Raw genomic sequence first — 24,868 nt, 5'->3', positions numbered from 1 at the left:
TTGAAACGTTCGTCATATCTCGAATTCCCGTAAGTCAGGGAAGCTAAAAATATAAATAATAAAAACATTTCATGAATAGAATAGAATAGTATCGTATTTGAGGGTAAAGAAGCGTAACGTATATGGTAAACGGCGATAGTTTTCATCTCTTTCAAATTATTTTCAGATTCCATTAAACATATAACGATACTATTCTAAACTTCCGTTCAAAAGAAATTTGTCCTATGCCATTTCTTTAAGATGCCTCACCAACGGTACTGGTGGCACCGGTACCTTTATCCATAGCCAGAAACTCATTTCTGCGGGATGCGAAATGGTGAGTTGACATCTGGGAAGGAGCGACCTACACAGCTCTGGTCCTCACAAGTTCCAATCTCACGCTTCCACGGACCTCCCGATGATAATCGACCGCCAGCTAAGGGTTTTGTACTTAGCTGGTAGTGCAGCCTTCTGACATCAGCTAGAGAGAGTGGGTGCGACCAAAGGGACCATCGTCTCTAACCCCTAATCCCAAAGCGTTGAGCGACCCGTGCAGAGTGGATGCATGGCCAGGGGGATGAAATAATGAACTAGATTTTTAACGGAGCCTGTGGGGTACCTGGGTACCCTCCTCAGTAATTGTCCCTTACCGCGTCATGCTGGACTCTGGCGTGGTGGACCTCTTTTCCCGAGCAACTCATGGGACCAAAATGAAAAAAACAAGTCAATTCTTCAATTAGTGGTAGTAGTGTAGGCGCAACCCCTTCGCAAGAGGTGGGTTGTTCAGGTCTCCGCCTAGGAGGCCAGAAGCAATAGTCGGCAGCTCGGCGCGCAGCGCCAGCGTTGGTAACTTAACCATCTCCCGGGCTACGCCGGTAGAAGTTATAGACGGCCCATGGCTTGTGAAGGCGATGAACAGCAAACGCGATGGGCTTTCGGGCCTTTGAGGTGGCGACGGAACAGCTGGACGCCATCATCGACTTTGCGTCATCGAATCATAATATCAGTAAGGACCTCAAGAAGAGCTTGCTGAAACTTCGAAAGTCGATGTTGGCCGCCAAGCTGGAGAGTGCGTTCGGGACGGCTAAGTGTAAACCCGTGAAATCCGCGGAGTCGAGGTCTACTCAGACTGAGGCCCAAGGATTCGTGGACTCGGGCAAGGTCGAATCGACCGAGGGCGTGCCAGCGAAGATGGTGGTGCCAAAGTCTACCCAGACTGAGGCTCAAGTATTTGGGGGCACGTCGGGGGTGACTGCTCCAACGGAGCAGACACAAAAACGAGGGAAACAGTCTCCAGGGGATGAGCTCCCTGGGGGCCGCTCCAACCCGAGCAGGAGAAATTGGCTCAATAATATCTAATTTTGTTATTGATACCATACTCTGTTATGCATAAGAGGTAAAATACCAAATGAATAATACCAAAAACTAATATGCACAATACTTAGGCCATAACAAACTCAGCTATTAAATTGAATTTCAATACCAAATGCATAACCAATTATAATTCGTTTGGTATTGAAATACCTTAGCGTGGTATGCCTCAAGCATTCTGCATATAAGTTTCTGGAATTATTTTTTGGTATTTTACCTCTTATGCAAGGCTAAATCATACCAATTTCTGTAATCGAGGTCGTCACTCCTGCTCGGGAAAACGCGGAGGGTTACTACCCCGAACAAGGGTAGTGGGGCTGGGAAGCTGCACCCCGACCAGGTACCTCCAAAACCGGGGAGGAAGGACCTGGAAAGGTTCGTCCACCCAGGAAAGACGGTGGTAAGGGGTTAAGGCAGGCTGAGAGCTCTCAGTCGCACCAGACCAGGGAAATAGGGGGGGGTGATGACAAGGTGATGCAAAAGGGCGCCGCCTACAAGAAGTTGGCGGAGGAAGTCCTAGGCGAGACGGTCAAGGTGAGGGCACTCACGACGGAGGTGAATCTAAGGGTTGAAGACCTGGACGAGATCACCGAAGTCGAAGAGCTCGTCACGGCACTGCGGCGACAGTGTGAAGTGGAGACGCCCACCGCAGCCGTTCGGCTACGGAAAGGTCCGGCAGGGACGCAGGTAGCATTGGTTCGGCTATCTGCAGCGGACGCCTCCAAGGTAGTCAAGTTAGGGAGCGTCAAGGTGGGATGGTCAGTATGCCCTGTGGGCATATACGAGCAACCCGAAGTTTGCTTCAAGTGTCTGGAACCGGGGCACAAGCAATGGGACTGCAAAGGCCCTGACAGAAGCAATCTCTGCCGACGCTGCGGATTGGAGGGACATAAGGAACAATGCTGCACGAACCCTTCCAATTGTTTGATTTGTTCCAGCAAAGCTGTGAACAGCAAGCACCTCATGGGGGGTACGATGTGCCCGGCGTTTAAGCGTGCTGCAAAATCATAGTGCAGGTAACGCAGCTGCTTGCTCGGCCACGCCCGAGTGTTTGGTGTGCGCACGATTAGAGGAAACGGCGGAACACGTGTTGTTCGTGTGCCCGCGTTTTCGCACTATGCGTGACCACATGCTTGCCACATGTGGTCTGGACACTACCCCGGACAACCTAGTTCGGAGGATCGGGCGGGTTCCGAGCTCGCGGACGGAAAGGGGTACTCGTCAAGGCTGGGGCAGGCGTAGGCACCGCGTCAGCAAGTCCCTCTGTGTGTTGGCGAATAGACCCTGTTGCAGAGAGGTCAATTTGGGGTGCACGCGGCATCATCATTCTTGATACCAGTCGTGCAGAGGGAAGCAGGCGCGAAGTCGACACTTCCCACCTTCCGAGGACATAGGGCGTGGTAAGGCCACCTGGAAAGCCGGCAAAACGCTGGCACGATACCATGGTGTTCTTCTAAAAAAGCGAGTTACGATGTTCGGTGCTGCAAGGACACGCAGCTAACCTCGAGGATGCGTCGTGCACTGGCCCCCCTTTGTATCATTAGTTTCTGGTTATACCGAAGGGACTATGTGCTTGGCGGCAATGGAAACGGTTTAGCGGGTCGGGGATGTAGTCCTGCCTCCCTCGTTTGCTGTTGGAGATGATCCCTAACCCCCAGGATGTCTGTTGAGCAGATTCCCCCTCCATTGCTTAGGAAGGAAAAAAAATAAAATAAAAAATATATATATGATATATGATATAAGGACAGTCTTGGAGACCTAGAGCATAATCAAACAATCAGTCGATATTTACAAGGACAATAACTCCCAGCAGATGTAATGGACATAATTTTATACACATCGAAACTTTGAGTAGCGAAAAATACTACAATCATATCAACAGTTGTCGCAAGTCACGAACTCAAGAAAAGTTTAGACAGTCCCGAATATTTAAAAACTATCTTATGGTCTTACAGGAGATAAAATGCACATTGTTGTATACATACGGCAACTTTGAGCAACGAAAGAAGCCTTTATAGCAGCTGTAGTCCAGAAAGCGTAGATGATGCAGAATATACTAAAACTATGTAACGAAATCAAGGATAGTTTGGAAACCCAAAATTATTTTGCGATATTTGTTGATCCCCCATGGATCTACCTAATTTAATGCATATTGATATTGTTATTGCTGAGTAAGATTTTCTTGCAGCTGTAGACAATTTGGGAACCCCCGAATATCTCAAAATCATCTTTCGATATCTGTTGACCACCCAGAGGGTGTAAAGAATATAATTGAATGCATATTGATGCTTTGAATGCTGAAAAAAAACTATTGCTGGTTAATTTGTCCACTGGTTAATTTGCCGCCTCGCTGCTTAGTCATTCAGCACTTCCACAGTTTCTGCGAGGTTTCTAAGCCAGGTTACCATTTCTGCATTTATATACCATGAGGCTAACATGATGATACTTTTATTCCCAGGGAAGACGAGAAACTTTCTGTGTTTCTGTTTAGGTCCCGGAACGGTTGTATCAAAAGAATACCAAATTTTTCGAATTTTTCAACCCCTCAATTCTGAAAAGTCCAGAAATAGGGACCCGACCTGCACACGTCGAAGAATCTTGTATGATTGAAACAACTATTTAGATTGTTGTATCAAACAACGTTAACATTGTTGTTTCAATCTCCAAAGTTATCGTTTCAACACTGATTCACTACTTTATTCAATTGAACATTATTTTTGTTCAACCATCATCAACCATCGGCGATTTTTCGAAAAAAAAGTAATTTTTATTGTTTTCCTCTCCAGCATACCATATAAAAAGTCAATTGCTAACTCAGCAATGGATGAATCATGATAATTAACTTTCAAAATTGAAAATATACATATTTGTAACATTTCTTCATAGAAAACCAATTTTTAAACGGATCAAAAATGGTGAAACATCATTTATTTCTGTATTTTAAGCGTTTTGGAAGTATTTTTTGGGTATTTTATTTTTATTATTGCATAATTCACAATCTGATTCAACTCTATTTGTAGTTTTATCAACAATAAATATTGCTATTTATAAATCAATGCAAAATATCGTTGATTTGAAGCAGAATCTGGCTGACACTACATAACAATTTTTTTTTCATGTACCTATTTTGCTCGTTTTTTTTAACCAGGAATAAGTTCGATATAAAATCGAGGAGCTTGAAAGTCGGGATTGTACTGTTTCATATAGATGCGTCTTATCTATTGTATGCATGCTGCAGCGAAGCAAAGAAGAAAAGTTGTATTTTCTGCTCTTTCTTTTTGATATTTGCGCCTCTGAAAGCCAGAAATTCAAACGGGTTTCACTTTAACGAAATGAAATGGTATCAAAAAATCAAGATTCTCCACACTTACATTCCGCAGAAAAATGCGGAATCTTTCTGGAAAAAATAGTAGAGGAAGGTAGTTGCTACTCTTATCAATCAGATGTTAAGTAATTACCCTCATAAACTCTTTAGACCATTTTGCAAACACGCAAATAGCTTAAAATTCTCTACCCCCGTTCAAGTTGCATCGGAGCATAGCCGACAACAACAGGCTAAACCCGTGGAAACATGCTCGTGGCAGTTCCAATCGCAACATTTACCCTTAGACAAACATTTCGTATTCCGAAACACCCGGGATCACTCGTTCAAGGCAATATAATCCATCTCCCTGTGGAGGGTCCCGGAAATGAAAAAATCTAAACTCCCCGCTTCTGGATGTTCCCCTTTAAAATAACCTTCATTTCGTAGGAACAAAGTCAATAAGCTCCCGCCCCTGCCCCTCTACTGCCAGGGTTGATGTTGTTGTTAAGGGATGCCACCCTATGCCTTCGCTGGCACAGCTAGCAGGCACGCGAAGATGGGGCACTTGCTCTGGAGTGGCTCCGAGAGAGAAAATTACGGATCTGAGGAAAATAAACGACCTGGAGATGATATCGTAGGTGGCGTGGCAGGAGGATGTTGTCTGACGACGACTGTCATGGAAACCGGCGAATCGTGGAAGATTGGGTCGAGTCGAGGCACGTGGAAGAATCTTTCTTTAGGCATGCATTGAAGTAGGTCGTTGGGTCCCATGTTGGTCGTCGGTAAACAGTATCCCATCAAAACTGCCCGAACGACGGCGGACGAAAATTGGGAAGTGGCTCGCCTCTTTGTTGGAATTGGCTGACCTGTCACGGTGGGCTTCCAGCACTGGTATTTCTGGTAGAATTTGTTTCGTTTTGTCGGTTGCTCGGCCGCATTTGTTGAGCTTTTTGCACCCACCCAACATAGACGGCTTGGAGGAAGGCTAGCGAAAGAAACTAATTTTAAAACTGTGAAAAGATGGAGGGAAAAAGCGCGGGGAAATGAAAGGAAGTCAAGTCGAGCAAAGAAAAATGTGCTTCGGTCCAGTATTAGCTTTCGGTGGAGGAGTATATAAATAGCGACGTGTTTCAGTCGGAAGTGGGACAAGCGCAAACGGAATACACACATCGCCTCACCGACATCACATCCCGCATTTCATCGCGCGAACATGCGGGCAATGATTCGGTATTTCTGTGGGGCATCCTGCTAAAGTCCAAGAGACAAATCACGTAATTCTACCATCATCATCGTTGTTGTTGTTGTCGTCGGCGACATCGTTGAAGTTCACGTACGGGGATGGCTATCATGTAGGTTTCGGCCTGGGAACATACCCTTGCGATGACGTGCCGGTTGGTAAAACAAAATCTAATTGCGCTCGCACATTTTGTAGTCGGTCGTGCTGTGGGTGTCACATTCTTTGCCGCCCACTCGAGCCAAGAGTTCTCCGACAGCTGCCATCAGCGCGGTTGTTAAGGGCTTGTAATTGGATCTGACTGAACAGGAAATGAAACTATAAGGTTACAAAGCGGTCCTGTGTATGGAATGGATGGGATCATATTTTGGACGAGAAGTTATCGATGTGCGAGCGTGTATGGGGTTCCTAAGACATGATGACATGCCGTGAGTTATGGCTTACGGGAACCTTCTCGTGAAAAACATTTATTAAATTTTTCCTATTCAATAAATTTTTGGTTTGTTAATCATGCCTTACACCATTTATATAACGGCAAAACATGGGTACCGTAACTTTGATCGCCAGGGTAATTTTGATCAGTTTTACCATTTTCAAGAAATGAACAAATTATTATGTTCTGTAATATAATTCCTTGATTTTTTTTAGATATATAAAATTAGACTAGATTTGCTGCTGAATGCTCAAATATTAGCCAAAATTTGTATTATTTTTATCAACAAAATTTGAATAATGAAAACAAAATTATTTTTGCAACTCACAGCCAGTGATGCATCCTGAACCGAACATGAGCCAAGAGCGTGCCTAGGTGTTCTTAGTTTTGAACTTTGAACACAGTTCAGTGTGCACTGGGTTGGTACGCAAGCAAAACGATCATGGTAACTAAGATTCCTTATATTTAGAACTATGCAAAAATACACGAGCATGCTTCATTTCTATCCGTTAGATGCCCACGCGTTCCATTACTAGCCGAAAAATGTGTAGCATGCCGTCGCTTGGATTTGTTTTTCTAGGATACAAGTTGCTAAGTTACGTCAGTGCTTTTGAACAGAACGTTTTGAACACGAACACGCGTCCTCGTGTTCAGATGCAACTCTGCTCACAGCAAGCTGCGACTGTCCAGTGTCCACATCTCGATATTGAAGGGGCCGTCGAGATAAGGAGAGATCGAGGAATGAAAGGAAGATTGAAATGGGAACTAGATCGAAAAAAGCTTGTTGCTGCACGCAGAAAAAAATTGTAGTCGAAACTACCATTCCGAGGGTTATTTTAAGAATACGCACCGGCGATTTTCAGCAGATAACAAAACCGTTTGATTTTACCATGCGCGCAGTAAAAATCTACTGTGGCCCATGCGGAATGTTGGCACATGAAATGAAACAGTGGTGAATTTCTCTGAAACCATGGTAAAATTTTTTCGGAAATTTCATGGTAGTTTTAAAAACAGAGCGTAGTCTACAAAATAGTAGTTTTTACCTAGGAGGGAGCTCTCGATACCACCATCAAATTGATTATATACTGTCGTCATGCAACAAGTAAATTTTCAACAAGAAAGAACAATCAACGTAGGCTCCACCTGAAAAGACTAAATTCATTTTTGCGTGTTATTGTTGTTATATTGCCTTCAAATATTTGCTTGCCGAGAGTTTCGTTTTCGGTTCACACTGACAGCTAGATTTCGGCTCGGCTTGACACACACATTTTTCGTATCTGTTTCTCCATCCCAGGTTTTTACCACGGAATTTTTTTCTGTGTACGAAAAACGACAACAGAACAAAATACGTTTTTGGATGTGTTTGTTATTGCCCCAAGGTGGTCTAGACTAGACTAGACTACTAAGTAGCCTATAAATTTGAATATTTCGACATATATGTTCGACCTATAGGTGGGTATGGGTGGTATAGGTGAGATGGGTATGATAAAATATAGATAAACTGAATAAGAGGTATATACATTGGTCAAAACTGCCAAATGTGACGATGACAGATGAGCGAAATTAGCTTTCATTTTTGTGATGTATTTCGCGGGAAGTAGTAGTGCTTTCGAGCTGCTGCGGATCGAGCAGCAGCTGGAGATGGCTAATTCGGACCGTCTCCCCCTGACAGGCCAATGGCCAAGTCGGTACGTTGCGATCAGCTGCGCAGCGCTCCCGAAATTACAAGATCAACAAATCTCGCTTAACTTTTCAAAAGGACCTAAGTAACATTTTTTTCATGAATTAATTTGAATAGCGCAATCAATATAAACACATCAAAGGTTACGTTTGCAATACTCAAATTAATTCATGAAAAAAATGTTACTTAGGTCCTTTTGAAAAGTTAAGCGAGAAATTAAAAAAATGGGATCGCGGGTGCTTGTTTTGCCTGAAAAAAAAAACACGGAGAAAGCAAAATTGTGAAAGTTTCGTTTGTGACACTGGAAAAAAAATGTTTGAAGAAATAGCATGTGACACTAAAAAACTGTTTTTCTTAAAAATGTGAATGTAAATTTTTTATTCGAGACAAACAGAAAACTTATTTGAACATAGATATTATTTGTATATCGCATGGAGAATATTTATGTGTGCGCTGATTAACTAAGTTGATTGCATTTATGGATTCCACGTAAAGCAAAGTGTGGATAATTAGAAGTGTGAACTAGACAATAATTTTCCGAAAGTTAATCCCTGATAGGGTAAAGAATCATTCTCCCGAGAGGGTATCACTGAACTTAATAAGCTCACTCTCACGGCATATTTGAGATCAGCGGTTGACTTGAAATCAGAGTAAGAACATGTAAACAAAGAGATGCGTAGAGAATAATTTATGATTTGATGTCAAGATTGATGTTCTAGAGCCTGGTAAGCTCTATCCATGACTGCATTCCGAGATCAGTGTTTGACTTGAGTTCAGTGTTAGAAAATGTAAACAAAGTGTAAGAATAAGTAAGCAAAGAGTTGCGTAGAATGTTGTTAATGATTTTTTTCTGATTTTGATGCAAGATTGATGTTCTAGAGCCTGGTAAGCTCTATCAATATGGTGTAAAGAAGGTGAGGTGATCATTTTGTGTATTACACAGCCATTTGCTTGTAGTAGTGCGTTGTTTTAGTCGCGCCTTATCAACCTTTTCACTGCATGACGACGGCTGACGTCACAGAGGTTGTTATAAAACTTTCTTCGACTTCTTCTCCAAGCGTAATGCACTGCACCATACACAGCTACTTTATTTTACCGGAGTCGGTAAAATTTTACTGAGTTTTTGGACTACGGATCACCCAGTAATTTCAACAGCAATATTTTACATTACCGAGTTTTCAGCATAAACGAGAAATGTCAAATAAACATTAAAATCGGTAATGAAGGATGTTTGTTTATATGAAAATAACTGAGTTAGTCAGTAAATGAGGATTAATTTTTTGGAAAATATTTTACCGACTGGACAGTATATCTAATCAATACCTTTGCATGAAATAAAAGCCTATTCATATCACGATAATTTACGCGGTATTTGACATTATAAAGAGTGTTTTGATGTCAATGTTTACTCATCGTATATTCATTTAACTTCTTGTCATTTTTCACGTGAAATACCTCGTAAATTATCGTAATCTGAACAGGTTATAAATATGAAGTAATGAAGACTTTGGCCGGTTATAATTTATTATTGTCAGACAGGGATTGAATCCTAGGCTATAAATGAGAAAATCTGTCTTTTATTAACATCATCCTTAGGCTCTGTCTCATTTCCCGAATCAAATTTAATTTTACTTAAAACTGACAGTTCGAAAATTTGAAATTCAGCCGGCCATAAGAATGGCTGCGTGCTACCCAGCAATTCCAATAAGACATCGATCAATAATGATTCGATATCTGTCAAAAGTAATCCTGCTCATCCAGCAGGGTTATTCGATAATTATTGAACTGTCACTTTTAAGTTTAATTTGAGTTTAATTATCCAATTGAGACAGACCCTTAGAACACCGACAAATCTCAACACACCGACATCATCCTTAGCACACAGACCTTAGCACCGTCACATCGTCGGTGCTTAGCATACCGTGAAAAACGTTTTAAGCAAGCTACATAGCTACGATAATTCAAGGGCCTATTCTCCATTACAAATTCTTTTAAAAATAGTTCCCAGAGGTAGGAGGCACCGGCAGGTTATTGGTTCCTGGCACCGGTTCTCATGATGCATTTCACTTGTTTTACACAGCGATCTGTGGCTGAAAAGTTCACTTTTTAAAACGCGTCAACCAGCACGACGGAAATAATTTTCAAAATGGAAGCTCAACCGGAGGAAAAGCATCGAGCAATAATTAATGACTATTCGGTAAATTTGGTATAGATTTGTACCGACTTTTTGCGTTGTTCAGTAATTTAGGGATTAAATGATTTGTTCAGTAAAAATAAGTAAACGTCAGAATAATAAAGATAATTTTTTACCGAAACTCGGGAATTTATTACTGACAATCATTTGTGGTCAACTAAAAAACTAATATTTCGGTAAAAACAAAATTTTGCAGTTGAAACTCGGCAATCAAAATACCGAACATCGAAATGCTGATTAAGTGTGTAGTATCAAGGGCCAACCAGCATTTTGTTGTGCAAACAATAACATGGAAAAATATCAAGCGATGAGAACATCTTATTATATATTTAACGAATAACTTCTGATCTTTTCACAGACTATAGCGAGTATTCCTGGATATCTATAATATTAAGCATTTTACTTTGTAGTTCAGATGCAGAATGTGTATGACCATTTCCCCTTAATAATATTGAGTTATTACAGTAAAGAAAACGTAAACAAAGAGTAAGAATAAGTAAACAAAGAGTTGCGTAGAATGTTGGTAATGATTTTTTTTAAATTTTGATGCAAAATTGATGTTATAGAACCTGGTAAGTTCTATCCATGACTGCATTCCGAGATCAATGTTTGACTTGAGTTCAGTGTTGGAAAATGTAAACAAAGTGTAAGAATAAGTAAGCAAAGAGTTGCATAGAATGTTGTTAATGATTTTTGTTCTGATTTTGATGCAAGATTGATGTATTAGAGCCTAGTAAGCCCTATCTATGACTGCATTCTGAGATCAGTGTTTTACTTGAGTTTAGCGTTAGAAAATGTAAACAAAGGGAATAAGCAAAGAGTTGCGTAGAATCTAGTTTTGCTGTATTGAAGGAATAAAATCTGAATCCAAGATAGAATGCTTTTATATAATATGATATTTTAAAGGGCACAAGAAGGAAACAAAAGTTTATAGAACTTCAAAGGTAGATCAATTTAAATTTCCATTTATTGATTCAAATTATTGGTACAGTGGTTTATAGAAGCAACAAACTATCTTCTCTCCAGCAAATACAAAGTCAGAAAATGCAGTGTTCACGCGTGAATTGAATATCGTATTAGAACTGTAGAAAATTGGTAGCAGCCAACTAGCTTCCTTATGACAATCGTCGACATAACTGAGTAATAAGATACGCGTATGTGTACTTGCGCGCTAATATATTGTATAGCATTATTATCCAATTGTTACAAATTCTCGAAGTTAATGTTTATACGGAAATCTTTGTCATTAGTCCGTCTATAAAATCTCCATAGACGCTAGAATAAGTGATAGTCCTTGCGACTCGTTGTCCAAGCGACATACAGTTTGTGATATAATCCGCGCGCCGTTTAATTCTGCTGTTTGTTATTGTCAGTTTGATTAAACTATACCAAGTTAAGTAAAGGCAATCGTGTATAATAAATTACAGTCCTCCAAGTCAGAATTCCGTTCATCCGTCCTCAATAAACCGTGTGTTTGTTAAAGACAAAGTGATTGAATTTATTGCCTAAGCCCACCGAAACCCGACAGTGACCAAAACCAGCAATCGCTCTTATGTGCGTCAACATTAAATAGGGTATCTGTTCCCATATTAATAACAGCCCGTATATTAATCCCAACCGTCGATAAACCAAATAAAAAATCAATTTATTTACAATTTCTCACATCGTATGTACACAATAATGGATGGAACACATTCTTGAATGTTTGAAATATTATTCAAGATTTTGTTTAAGTAATGTTTTAATTCACAAGAATCAAATTATTAAAAGATAAAATTATAAAGCACTTTTATTTTCATTTTCCTACCTCTGAACTGATGGTTTGATGCACTGCTCGATTGCTACTAGCAGATTCATCTGTTTTGACGCCGTTGTTTTCCACTCAATTTCAAGCTAAAACAATTCTATCCCTTCCAAATTCACTTCACAGCACATAAAGCACATCACATTTTCACTATGAATGTAATTATATTTTAAAAACCAACGCGATTTCCTATAGTTTGATATAGGTTTATTTCGAACAACGTCTAAATTATCCTTGTCCGTATTCCAAACTGTTTACATGGCTTGCAGTACTCTCAAGGGTTGCCGACCTAGATTTTTATTTCAAAGCGCTTGAATGAACTTTCACTGTGAAATTCCACTCTTATGTTTTTAAAATAAATTATATCGAAAAGATAAATTATGACAAACACAAAATTGAACTGATAAGATGGAAAACTGCAACAAAAACAGCAATTTTGTAACTATATTTCAACTCAAATATAAAACATTGAAGAACTCGGCATCACTGCAATCATACCGTTACGTATACACACAAGTAATAGTGTGCGTATTTTATGTTGGAAACAGTATTATTGATATAGGTACAGGCATAGGATTAACTGTTTTTGAACGTTATTAAAATAGGTGCATGGCGGGGATGATGTTTTTTAGCTAAATACTTCTTTAATGTGTTGAAAATTTCATTTTTGAAGTTACCAAATTGTTTTGAATTAAAAATTACATGAGCATAATTATTCTCATGTTTCTTGATTATTGGGTTAGAAATCAATGCATTTCACATGCGCATTGCCTTATTGTTATTGATATAGGAACAGATACCCTAGTCCTGTCGAGCCGGATAAGATCATCGTCGGGAGTGCACAAAATGGTCCAACGAAACGGGATAGGATCATCGTCGGAGTGCATTTATCGTCTTCGTCATCGTCAAACTGCTATGTGATTGGGCAAAATGTGTCAGTGTTAGTTGTGCGACTAGCAAAAATTAAAATATTCGTCGAATGAAACACGCATGACCAAAACGCCGCGAATTGGTGTAAATTCCGTTCTTTATCCGTATTGTAATGTAACAAGCCAAAGAAAAACTCCGTCATCGCTAAATGTTTGCTTGTGTAATTCGCCATTATGTTTTCCGTAAAGTGTGCCATCTTTGTTCTATCGTACTCTATTGTGAAGAGAATATAGTTTCGAAAAGCTACCCTAAAACATTTCTGCTGGGTAAATTGTACCCTTCTGCGAACATAACGACCTACGCGCACATAAACCATGAACCATTGAACGGGCGAAAAGTAAAATCATCAACCGCAGCTCTCGGTCGAGCGAGACGAACATTAGTATGCGTGCGCGATCGAAGCAAAACAATCCGCAACCGTGCAGTTCCAAGTCCGTCGATAATAGTTTCGAGAAATTTGTGCAAATTGTCCCAGAAACTTCGTTAGAACTCGTATTCATGTTTGAAAAGTGATCCCCTCGATCAAATCGGAAAGTGCGTCGCGAAAAAAGCCTCCGTCTGCTCAGCAGTGAGACAAACAAAAAGTCTGATCGGGAATTCCGGCCGAATATGTAAAAATGCTCGTTTGGTTAAAATCGTGATTGCAAAAGAAGAAACTAACTGTGAATATAAAGAAATCGTCAATACGGAGCATTCGTTGTTCCTGGTTTCATATGTGTGTATTAGCAGCAGAAACAAAGCTTCCATTGATCGTTACACCGTGCTGCTAAATTTCTGAAACCAAGTTTGCCAGATTAATGTTGTTTGCTGGAATTTGTGAGAAATTTACTGTTGGGACAAAATGATGATGATTCGTAAGTGAAATCGCGTTCAAGAAATTGCATTGCTGTAAAACTCAAGTGTGGAATACATTGAAACCAAGTCGACGTTAGCATCGAAGAATTTCCGTTGTGGAAAATTGTTGGCAGTGACTGGAAGTGATTGGAATCGTCCAAAGAATGTGAAAACAGTCAATGAAGATTGCACAAACTGAAGAAGCATATGCTTTATGTGTGCAGTTTGTCACGATCAACGGAAAATCATTACACTGTGTAACGATATGTTTGAACCCATAAAAAAGTACCTTCGGTGTAGAATATTGGCGATAGATGGTTCCAGCAGAAAGCCTACGTCACGTCCTCCCGCAGCATCCGCTCCGGGACACATGCTATGAGGAGGACGTCGGCGGAGCTGGAATCATCGTCAACAGGAATAGTCAGTCAGCGCAGAATTGTTCAGTTGTCCATTCTGGTGGAAACCCCAACTTTTCAAGCTAGAAGCCAGCTCATAATGCTATAGTGTGGCCAACTAACGTAGTCGTATTTGCAAAAGCCGTAGTGCTGATTAGATTCGAAAGCAGTCGTGAAACCCGGAGTCCAGTAGTCTAGCGTAAGCAGCCAACTGTATTCACTACACAGTTAAGCCAGTACAACGCCAGCGGTTGAAGCTGAACAACCAAAGGAGCGCAATCAAGGGATCGTGCCATGAGAGCAATAGAGCAGTGTTTTCCACCGTCAGAAGCATAGAGGATCCGGCAGATCAATCTTATGATCATCGGATTATCAGAGAATAGCTTTCATTATCCCATCGAACACGTCAGGAGACGTGCACGGGGGCCAACCGGCCTCCGTTTCCAGGCAAGTCATTTTATTGTACTATTTCTCGCCTGCATCCTCTCATATTATTCCTAGAGAATTCACCTTCAGCTGGGCTCTGCCGAGCATAATTAGAAAATCGTTACCCATCCGTTCAGGCTGAATGTCGCTGGAAACGAAATAATCGAAGACAGCATGCAACGAGACAGTTGTCTAAGAATGCAATTAAGAGACGATTTAGCTAGATTGTTGAACGAATCGAATTCCGAGCAGTGCAGTAGCAGTTGAACGAAACTCACTACGGGTCATCTCAATGAAGGTCATGAGATAATGCTCCCTGCAATCGTTTCACCATGCGTGTTATTTTTTGATGTCAGTGCAGCCGTACTCAGGGTCAACTATTCCGACCAATGGTTGAAGGTTCGTTGGTCCCTCTAGCGCACACGCCAGTAGTCCAATGATATCGGTCGTTGGAGTATGAGGATTAGTTCTGGGAAGATTCATGTCACAGGTCAAAGGTCTGTTGGTACCTCATACGCATCAGGCCAACAGTCCAGCGATAACTGGAGTATGAGGAGGTGATTGGAAAATCACGATACGATTTCAGTCGGTTCACTCAACAAGAGTGGACACCACACATTGCTACCTTGCAATTGTGTACTGGCTTGCTAACGTAGCAAGTACCCCAGTTCTTGTGCGCTCGTAAGATTGGGATTTTTGGAGTCTGCCCGTCAAGGGAGACAGCTTCACAGCCGTGAAGTACCGTCGGCTCAGTTAGTGCCTCAAACGGAGGTCAACCAGCTAGTCTGAGCATCCGAAGGAGCGCAAAGTGTATTGTATCGTGCCTACCAACCGAGGCTTCTACAGCCGAAGAGCAGCTAAACATCGAGACATACATCGGGTCATCAGAGAAAACTTTTGGGGTAAGGTTCCATCAGTTAAGGAGAGCAGTATTATCTGTAGGAAATGTAATCAACTTGTCCCGAGTGAGTCGCTCTATTTTAACGTGCCATTGCATCAACAACCACAGGTAAATTTATAAATGTTTCTATTAGACGAGTTTTGAGGAATAAAGACAGAAATACGAGATAAATAGAGATAGGGCTAGAGAGTTTTCCTACCTAAAAACTATAAATTTGGATGAGTTGTAACGTTTCGATCTCTTTTCCTAAAACTAGACTAGACCGCAAGATTGTTCGCGGCAATAATTACAAGTTCCGAGTAATAAAGTTAACCCAGACAACCAGTAGTCGCATAAGAGTGTATGAATTTCCTCGTATAAGGATCTATTCTAAATCACAGTCGTATAACTGTTTGACTGTTGTATGCAAATCATCGGATAGAATGTCATTTTACGAGTTTATAGCGATGAACGCCGTATCATTGCATAATCATAGAATTAAACTCGCAATATGTATGGTTTAACTCCTAAGAAATCCACATTACGATGGATGTGCGTGATAATAATTTAAAGTACGCACAACATCATATTTTGCTCAGATTAACTCGTACTGCATGACAATTTATAACAGTATTTGCGATGAAACTTGTGACAATAATAAAGTTCTGCTACTTTTATCATGTTTTGTACATTTCAAATCACAAAAGCTTCTCCTAGGGTCTGTTCACAAATTACGTAACGCTTTTGGGGGGAGGGGGGAGGTCCAACTTGTGTTATACTTTGTTACACTAAAAGGTGGGGGAGGGGGTGGGTACAAGTAAATGTTACGCATAACGCGAATAAAAGTTAATCTTGAAGGTTTTTTTTAATCACTGATTGAAGTAATTGCTATGTCTTAATCACGACGATGAATACGTAGTAACTTTTCCTCTTCACTACTATACTACGCATAATTGTCCCATGCTAGTCTTTGTAGTTTTTTACTTGTGAAGACTATTTTGATGTTTTTTGGGAATCTTAAAAGACAGCGAGTTTTGTTCGAATAATTGTTGCTAAATTTCGAGGCACTTTCATTCTAAACAATTGCACTTTAGCTCAACCACATAAACAGTTAATTTTAAAAATGATTTGTCTATCGTTATCGTTTTAGTCATTACCGAAATCAAGCACATAGCGCGACCGTTATGCGTAAAAGAACAAAGCGAATATCGTATTTCTCGAAAGAACAGTCCCGCTAAACTAAAATTAGAATGTCCATGGTCGCTAATTCTATTTTAGTTTTTACTAGCTGCATTTGATATCCTTGGTTTTAATCATGCTCCGTTCCTGTTCTAACAGTTTTCAATAAATACCAAAACCCACATGCTTCAGAGAAAGAAAAAAAATTAATTTAAAATTTTCTCAGTTACGCGTTATAAGGGGGAAGGAGGGTGCGAAAAATTTTACTTTTTGTTACAAGGGGGAGGAATGGGGTCAAAAACTCGGATTTTTGCGTTACGTAATTTGTGAACAGACCCTAAACAAATCTACATATTCCAGTGGATTTACTTCATCTATTTCGTAGAGCGACGGTTTTTGAAGAAAATGAAGGATTTTTTGCAAAAAAAACGGCTAATAAAAGCCCGGAAAAGTGGATCATACAGTCGATTACTCCAGCGGTACCGAAAAAAATGGCAACTTGCTAAAACCAACAGAATAATCGTCGATAAAAAAGAGTCAGTTTTGCAGAAGAGTTCAGAGTATCTATCGGATAGTCCGGCAGAAGAGGTTTTTCAAGAAAACCAATTGCAAATTGATCAAGAAATGCAGAACATCACTGATGATAATCGGGTTTTATTCGAGAACAGTCGTAAGTAGAATGATTTCAAAATATAGGCTTGATTAATTGAATGAAAATTATATCAACAGGTAGCTCGAGTCTACTTGACGACATTCGAAAATGGTCCACTGAGTTCCATATCACTCAGGCTGCTGTAAAAGCCCTTGTAGGAATACTCAATGGCCACCTGAATTTAAACCTACCGTGTGATGCTCGAGCTGTTATGAAGACTCCTAGGAATATCCACATAATGGAAATGTCGGAAAACGGCCGATATTGGCATCAAGGTTTCGCAAATTGCTTGCAAAAAGCACTGGAGAAACTTGATCGACCTGTCTCAATATCAGTGAACATAAACATTGATGGCTTACCAGTCCATAAAAGTAGCACTAAGAATTTTTGGCCAATTCTTTGTAACATCCAAGAGTTCCCAGAAATTCCTCCTATGGCAGCAGGCATCTTTTATGGAACCAGCAAGCCTAAAAACGTAAATGAATTTCTCAATCCTTTTATCGACGAGCTTCTGCCTATCCTAGACGCAGGTTTGAACATTAATGGACATCAAGTTACAGTCAGAGTTCGATGCTTTATTTGCGACTCGCCTGCTAGATCATTCATCAAGGGAGTGATTAATTTTAATGGTAAGCACGGCTGTCTCAAATGCACCACGAAAGGTACATATTGTCATACGGCTAGCACAGTAGTATTTCCACATATTAATGCACCACTTCGAACCAACGAGAAGTTTCGAAATAAGGAATATCCTGAACATCAACGCAGCGATACTCCATTAACACGTTTGCCAATTGATATGGTTGAAGACGTCATAGTTTCCGACTCATTGCATCTTTTGGAGCTAGGAGTAATGCGAAGGTTACTAAATGGATGGCGTACGGGATCTATGACAAAGCGGGCTAAGTGGAGTACAACAGAAAAAACGGAAATATCTAATTTTCTAGTAAAAATACGATTTCCTAAAGAAATTCACCGACGAATGCGATCATTAGAATTCGTATCTTTGTGGAAAGGATTGGAGTATCGTAATTTTTTATATTATGTTGGATTCATATGTCTCAAGGACTATCTACCTGAAATTTTCTATCAGCATTTTTTAACATTGTTTTGCGCTGTTAGAATTTGTTCAACCGATGCGTATAATGATTAGCTACCGGTTGCCAAAGACTTATTCGATGATTTTATAACCGATTACCGAAAACTATACGGCATTGAATATATGACTAGCAATGTGCATAACTTATGTCATGTAGTCGATGAAGTAGCCAGATTTGGAACTTTATCTAGCTTGTCAGCTTACCCGTTTGAAAACTATCTCCATTCAATAAAGAAAATGCTTCATGCAGGGCCATTACCTTTAAACCAGATTGCTAATCGTTTAACAGAACTTGTTAACAGTGGTACCTCCATTAGTATCATAAACGCATTGCAGTTAGAAACAAGACTCGTTCTCTCAGTAGATAGAACAGAATCCAAAGTAACGCTCAAATTAACAGATTTTATTTTAAGTACAAATTTTGAAGATAAATGGTTTCTAACAAAAGATCTTTCAATAGTAAGTTTCAAAAATGCTGTAAAAGATAATTTCGACTGGCGGGTTGAAGGAAATGTTGTACTAAATAAGTTTGATTTCTTTGAGAAGCCTTTTAAATCATCGTTTATTCATATATATGCTGCATATGAGAGTCTACAAAACTTTTCAAAAGAAAGAACTTTCGAAATTAAATCCATACTGTGTAAGCTGGTTGCTATTTTCCGTAAAAGTGAAATTGTATTTGTTCCTCTTATACATACTTTCGAATCGCAAAAAAAGTAATATGATCAACTAAAATTCTCTTATATCATACGATCTGCTTTATTGCTTTTCTATATGTACATGAAATTACTGGATATAATAAAAATCAAAACATTGTTATTAATATTAAATAATTATTTTGTTATCAAATCAAACAAACTCATATATCTTATCAAAAATTGAGAACCTCTACTACAAATCTTCGTCGGACTGCATCAAAGTTTCTACTTGTGATTCCATTTCAGCATCATAATCCGATTCCTCGTTTGATTCATCATCGGTCGTGTCGGTTGTCATATCATCGAGCGGTCTATCATCGTTATCTCCATCATGAACTGGATCAGCGTTCACATTACCTTCATTTACGTCATTTCTCTTGAGCCTTGATTTACGGCATGTAGACTTCCTCAGCTGCTTACTGGTTGACCTGGCTTTGGAGTAACGGAAAAGGCGGTTCTTGCAAAAAGATTCCAATTTCAAGCTGCTGTAGGTTGGATCTCCAACACTCACAATTGCGAGAAGCAGCTGCAGAACATTGGCAAACTCGCGAAATCCACGCTTCGATTTATTCCCTCGGTTTATGCCAGTCCATGTAAAACTATTCCAGAATGTGCGCGTGAACAAACAGTCAACTATTAAATAGCATGCCGAATCACCTTTTTCATAATATGCAGCAGGAGGAATAATTTTTGTAAAATATTTGACCTGAAAAAAAAAACGAATATAAGTTGTAGAGCAATTTTTGCTCATATTTTATTATCAACCGATTATCAGAAAACTAAAATGTTCAAGAGCTGGAAATCTTATCAATAAAAAAAGAATAACATAGTGATTAGTTATGAAATGAACGTTTAATAGAATACCTAGAATGAAACAGCTAAGGAGTGAAAGCCTCAGTACAATGTGAATTAATTTGGGTAATAAGCGCAATAAGCCAAAATTGTAAACGCCATTACCGCTCGCTTTCAATTCGGCTTTACTTCATGTAGAATGTAACTTGTTGCGAGAAAATCAGTTAGGAATTGCTATATAAAATATTGACTAATGTTTCCTAGCTTTTGTGCACACAGACATTTGCTCAGCTCGTCGAGAGCAGACTCGATTTATATATAACACTATGGGTATCCGAGCCTTCTATTAAAAATAATAATAATAATAATTTTCAACTGTCTAAAATTTCTTAACTATCTAGTGTATTTTAATTATTTTTTTTATTAATGAGACTTCCACCCTGGACTGATTCAACTCCACTGGGTTGCCTACCTTTAGAGTAATAGGGTATGGGAGGTATTTTGGTGCACCAGATCCAGTGCTCAAATTTTGGACCATTGAGTGCAAATTCCTCTTGATGGTCCAACATATGAGCGCTACGGGTGGTCTAAAATACATTCTTTACCCTATAGATAGGAATCAATAATAAAATATAAAACTTACATAGTCTTCGAACACTTGCTTGTTAGCCAGCATCTTGTTGAAACTGATCAACTCTTCTTCATCGTTAATGTGGTTATGCTCTTCGACCGACTTTCCTTCCGGTGCAGCACTTGAGTCTCTTCTGTCCATGTCCATGATTGTTGCGAAACGAGGGAAGCTTTCCTCCAGGCATTCCACGACCACTTGACGAATCGTTCCGGTGATAGAACTGACAATATCATTTTTCACGTGGGCGATTTCTGATCTCATGGCAGTCATATCATTTTTCAATGTGGTTACTGTGGCACCCAGCGCTACCATCTCAGACTTCAGTGACAATATTGCTGCTTTTGCTTCTTGGAACGATCCCCCTTGATTGTCTGAAACTGGAATGAAAAATTTTTATATCATATAATTTAATGCTTTTATGTATTTTTTTATAGTAGTTTAATACCGTCGTTGGTGGTGACAATGGGCCACTGTTTAAACTACTGTATGTATGTAGAATAGATTGAATGTATCTGAGGGCAAGAAATATAAATTATATTTAAAATACCATTTAGGAAGATTTTGCTATCCGACTTCCAGACTGCCGGTGAGAACGATGACTCATTCCCACCACCAGACCCACTGTCACCCCCGACGACGGTACCATTAACAATTAGAGAAATATGATACCTGAAGTTCTGATAGTTTCCGGACCATCTGATGGTGTATTGATGTAAATGACGTTGTCATCAGAAACGAATATTGATTGGACCTGCTGATTCTCTGACGTCATGGCTGTTGAGGCTGAACCTATAAAAGAGATGTAACGTATATTCGTAAGTGTTGGGTATAGCAACATAAAAATCACTATGCTAACAGAATCAGTCTACTACAATAATTGACTTAGCAATTGTAGTATTCCTTGCACAGACAAACAAACATGAAACATTGAAAGTTTTACGTAAAAAATCATTGTTATGAAATTACTAACTCCATCGGCTGTATAGTGTATTGTAGTGTATTTGAATAGTGTTGGCCAAAAGCAAACTAAATGGGCGCCGTTCATTATTATAATATAGGTGAACGCTGAGATATTTTGGAGAGTTATGTCTGCTTGTCTGTGGTTTGAGGTTTCACTGTAGGCAAGATTTTTACCAGCCGTAATGTCTATATTATGCTGGGCTGCATACAGGAGGGGGAGTCTGGGTCTACAAGATATGACAAAAACATGCATAGAACTAGCTCCTACCCAAAAAAGAACCTTTTTGGCATGTGATACTTTAATTGATACTTACATGTCAACTGATCTACCTTCATACGTGGCTTTGGGAGTACTTGTGATGAATTCAGTTGGTAGCTTGCAATTGGGTTGGAGGTTCCAGCTTGAGGTTCCGAAATTGGGATCGTCAAAGAACTTTGCTCAACCGTTGGGGATTCACAAGCTTCAAATGATATCGTGGGATTGGTAGACGTCAACTGTGTGTGTCGAATCCCAGCAGCTGCGGTCTGGTAGCCAGGTCTCTCGTACAGCTCTTTTTTGCATGCTCCAATATTTTGTCCATGTAGATGTTGGTCTTGGATCTGACACCCAGAAGACTGGGAAACACATTTCCGAGCTGACGGCTGCCATATATGGGACGGCCCAGCTGCTTGATCTTCCGAATCTTGTTTCTGATGTGCCAGGTGCTCTGAAGTTAACTGCAATGCCTTCTTCGATGTTGAAATTTCTGCAGATTTTGAGAAAATTACAGAACCGATTATTTAAAAAGAAATAAGCATGCATATGTAACAATTTCATAAGCAAAACTGCAGGGAAACATAACGATCCACGCGATTTGCTCAGTATTAAGCAAGATAGCAGTGGGGAATCGAAAACGGCTTACTGTGGGCTACATAGCAAATAATCGTGGCATCAAAGCGATACGACACTTACCTTGAATGATTTTGTTGTAGTTCTTGAGGGGTCGAGGTTTCGCTGCTTCGTCTTTACGATGCTTTAGTAGCTTCCGTTTGGCATCGATGTCCGATACATCTTGCCTCAACAGCTCTTCCGCTGCAGCTTCTGCCGCTTGTAGACTTTTATACTTCCGGCTTGAGATGACCGGAATTTTCTTTGTTGCGCCATGGAATTCAACTCCTCCCGTCCGTAGCTTCTCCAGTTTTTCGTTGGAAGGGAGTTTTGGCCACATTAGGAACCCATCGCGCAACCAGGAAACCGGAACTGCAAGCACACGAAGCTGTTGCTTTTCGAAAAACTGAGCCACGGTAAACATCTGCGAATTAAGTAAAGCTGATGTACGTTATTTTCTCATAAGAACTTTTATGAACGATACCTTTCAATTGAATATAGCTTAATTTATCGAGTATTTCACGTAACTTATTCACTTTTCTTTGCGAACGCAAACTACCATGACAGATCAATGAAAATGTAAACAATGTATTACTCCGCATAAGATTTCAAATTAACTCGCACAATGAAACTCATTTAAGTATAAGTTATGCGATAAAACCCGGGCATTTATGCGATGGGGAAGAATGTCATCGACGAATTTTTTTTCTACTGGCAACTACGCCATGGAGGAGAAGCAGAGAATGCCGCTTGACAACCTAGGAATCCGAGGTTCGAGTCTCAGTATGCACAGTAATTTAATGTGAATTGTTATTTCGGTAAATGATACATAAAATAAAACGATGTATGAAGATTGCTAAATGAAATAAGAAATAGGAGACTGCTCTTGAACTGCTGCTTGATTTACATTTTTATTTTGTCCATAACTGATTATCGACATGGCATACACATCCAAATCGTAGTAGTGCTTGTTAAGCGTCGGATAAACTACTGAGAAAAATCATCAATAAGAACGAATCATCGTATTATTTCCCAAACTGTATCGCAAATATGAAGCGGAAAAGTCGCATTACGTAATAAAACAACTCACAATGATTTTCGGTTGTAAACAGTATATTAACAAATTAAGTCGCATTAATTTACTTTCTTCATCGTTATATTTTTTTTATTTACCAGCGATGCACGTATATCGCCTCCAGTTTTGTACGTAAAAGGCGTATTTGAATCATCTTATGCGATTTAACTATAACGATTAAATGTACGCATAGTGCGGTTGTAATTTGCATAATACGTGGGAAATGGTTGTCTGGGAAGTTTTAATGTTCCGAGAATAAAAGGTGTTAATTTGTATCGATGTGTGCGAAAGAAAAAGGTTCCCTTCAGCTATCCGGGAAACAGTGACCTATCAATAAATTACAGTCCGCTTATCATCGTATCGAACATTTTGGTCCTTCGAACCGGATAGCTGAAGGGTCGAGTGAATAATCGCGCAACGATCAATTTGAATGGACTCGTCGAAAACGACGATGCATTGTGACGAACAAATGGAACAGCGCGAAAGCCGTCCCGAATGGTATTGGTGAGCCGTGCAAAAGCGAACAAAGACAGCAAAAAGATGCTTGTCAGCCATTGTATTCTATACCGTCGCGAATGCAGCACGTGCGAATTGAATCGTCGCAATTTTGAGACTGTGTTCTCGAATTGATTTAAGTCCGGACAAATAACGTACCGTCGTATCGAAAGTTACGCGAAACGTGAGTGCTCTCAATTTCTAGCTAGCAGAAATTGAGACTTTTTTTGCAAACTGGTAACGACTGTGGGGAATAGTATCTGCGACATTCGTCGCCAGTGAAAAACGCGTATTGCGTAAGTGCAGCAAACATCCCGAAATAACATAGTGCCGAGTGAAGTGGCCAACCAATTGGTGTGCCGAGCGAACTGGTCATAAAATTAACGTTCCGAGTGAAACGTTTGGCGAATCTCTATGATTTGGGGATGGTTTGCAATCGTCGCGAGTGTAAAACATTGGACGTAGCAGCCTGTGTGCTAGCTAAAGTGTTAGAAAAATTGAACCAATAAACGAAAAATATTGAAGTGATTATAAAAGAAAAAGGAGAACAAAAAAGTGCTCGAATTCCTCCAAAGCAGAGGTTAATAGCAGAAAGTGCCTACTGACGCCAGCGGCAGCCATTGCAAGCCACCGCAAAACAACGCTTTTCGTTCAACTTCGCCGAAAAAAAAGGTAGGTGACGAGCCATTTTGTTTCCCTTGAGCAAGCCCACTTGAAGCATACTAGCGTGACCTCAAAATGACCGACAAAAAGCTTATTAGCCTCTATCGAATTTTCGACGCTATTCGCGATCGTTCGAAAAAGCTCCTATCGTTTGTAGAAGCTTTCTCTGCCGACAAGGGTGACCTTGATGAATTGGAGGAAAAATTATCCGTTCTTGATGATTTGCGAAATCAGTTTTTTGACACCCGTTCGAAGCTATATGGCCTGGTGAAGGACGATGACCTTGCTGAA

General features: G+C 40.0%; 2 protein-coding genes across 3 annotated transcripts in view; both read right to left on the bottom strand.

Moving 5' to 3' along the window:
* The window catches only part of LOC134225026 (uncharacterized), a 304,150-nt gene that overhangs the window by 250,922 nt on the left and 28,360 nt on the right, over positions 1-24,868 (bottom strand). The gene's annotated exons all lie outside the window — the stretch shown is intronic.
* On the bottom strand, positions 19,158-22,888 carry LOC134220549 (uncharacterized). Its single transcript, XM_062699638.1, has 6 exons — positions 22,829-22,888; positions 22,429-22,768; positions 21,791-22,222; positions 21,186-21,305; positions 20,529-20,893; positions 19,158-19,799 (listed from the first exon to the last, which is right to left on the bottom strand). Exons 2-6 carry the CDS (start codon positions 22,766-22,768, stop codon positions 19,287-19,289), a joined length of 1,770 nt encoding a protein of 589 aa, XP_062555622.1. The 5' UTR covers positions 22,829-22,888; the 3' UTR covers positions 19,158-19,286.

Source organism: Armigeres subalbatus, chromosome 3 (genome assembly GCF_024139115.2).
Source record: "Armigeres subalbatus isolate Guangzhou_Male chromosome 3, GZ_Asu_2, whole genome shotgun sequence".
NCBI lineage: Eukaryota > Metazoa > Arthropoda > Insecta > Diptera > Culicidae > Armigeres > Armigeres subalbatus.
The sequence above is the reverse complement of the archived record's forward strand: the minus strand, read 5'-3'. Positions and strand labels throughout refer to the sequence as shown.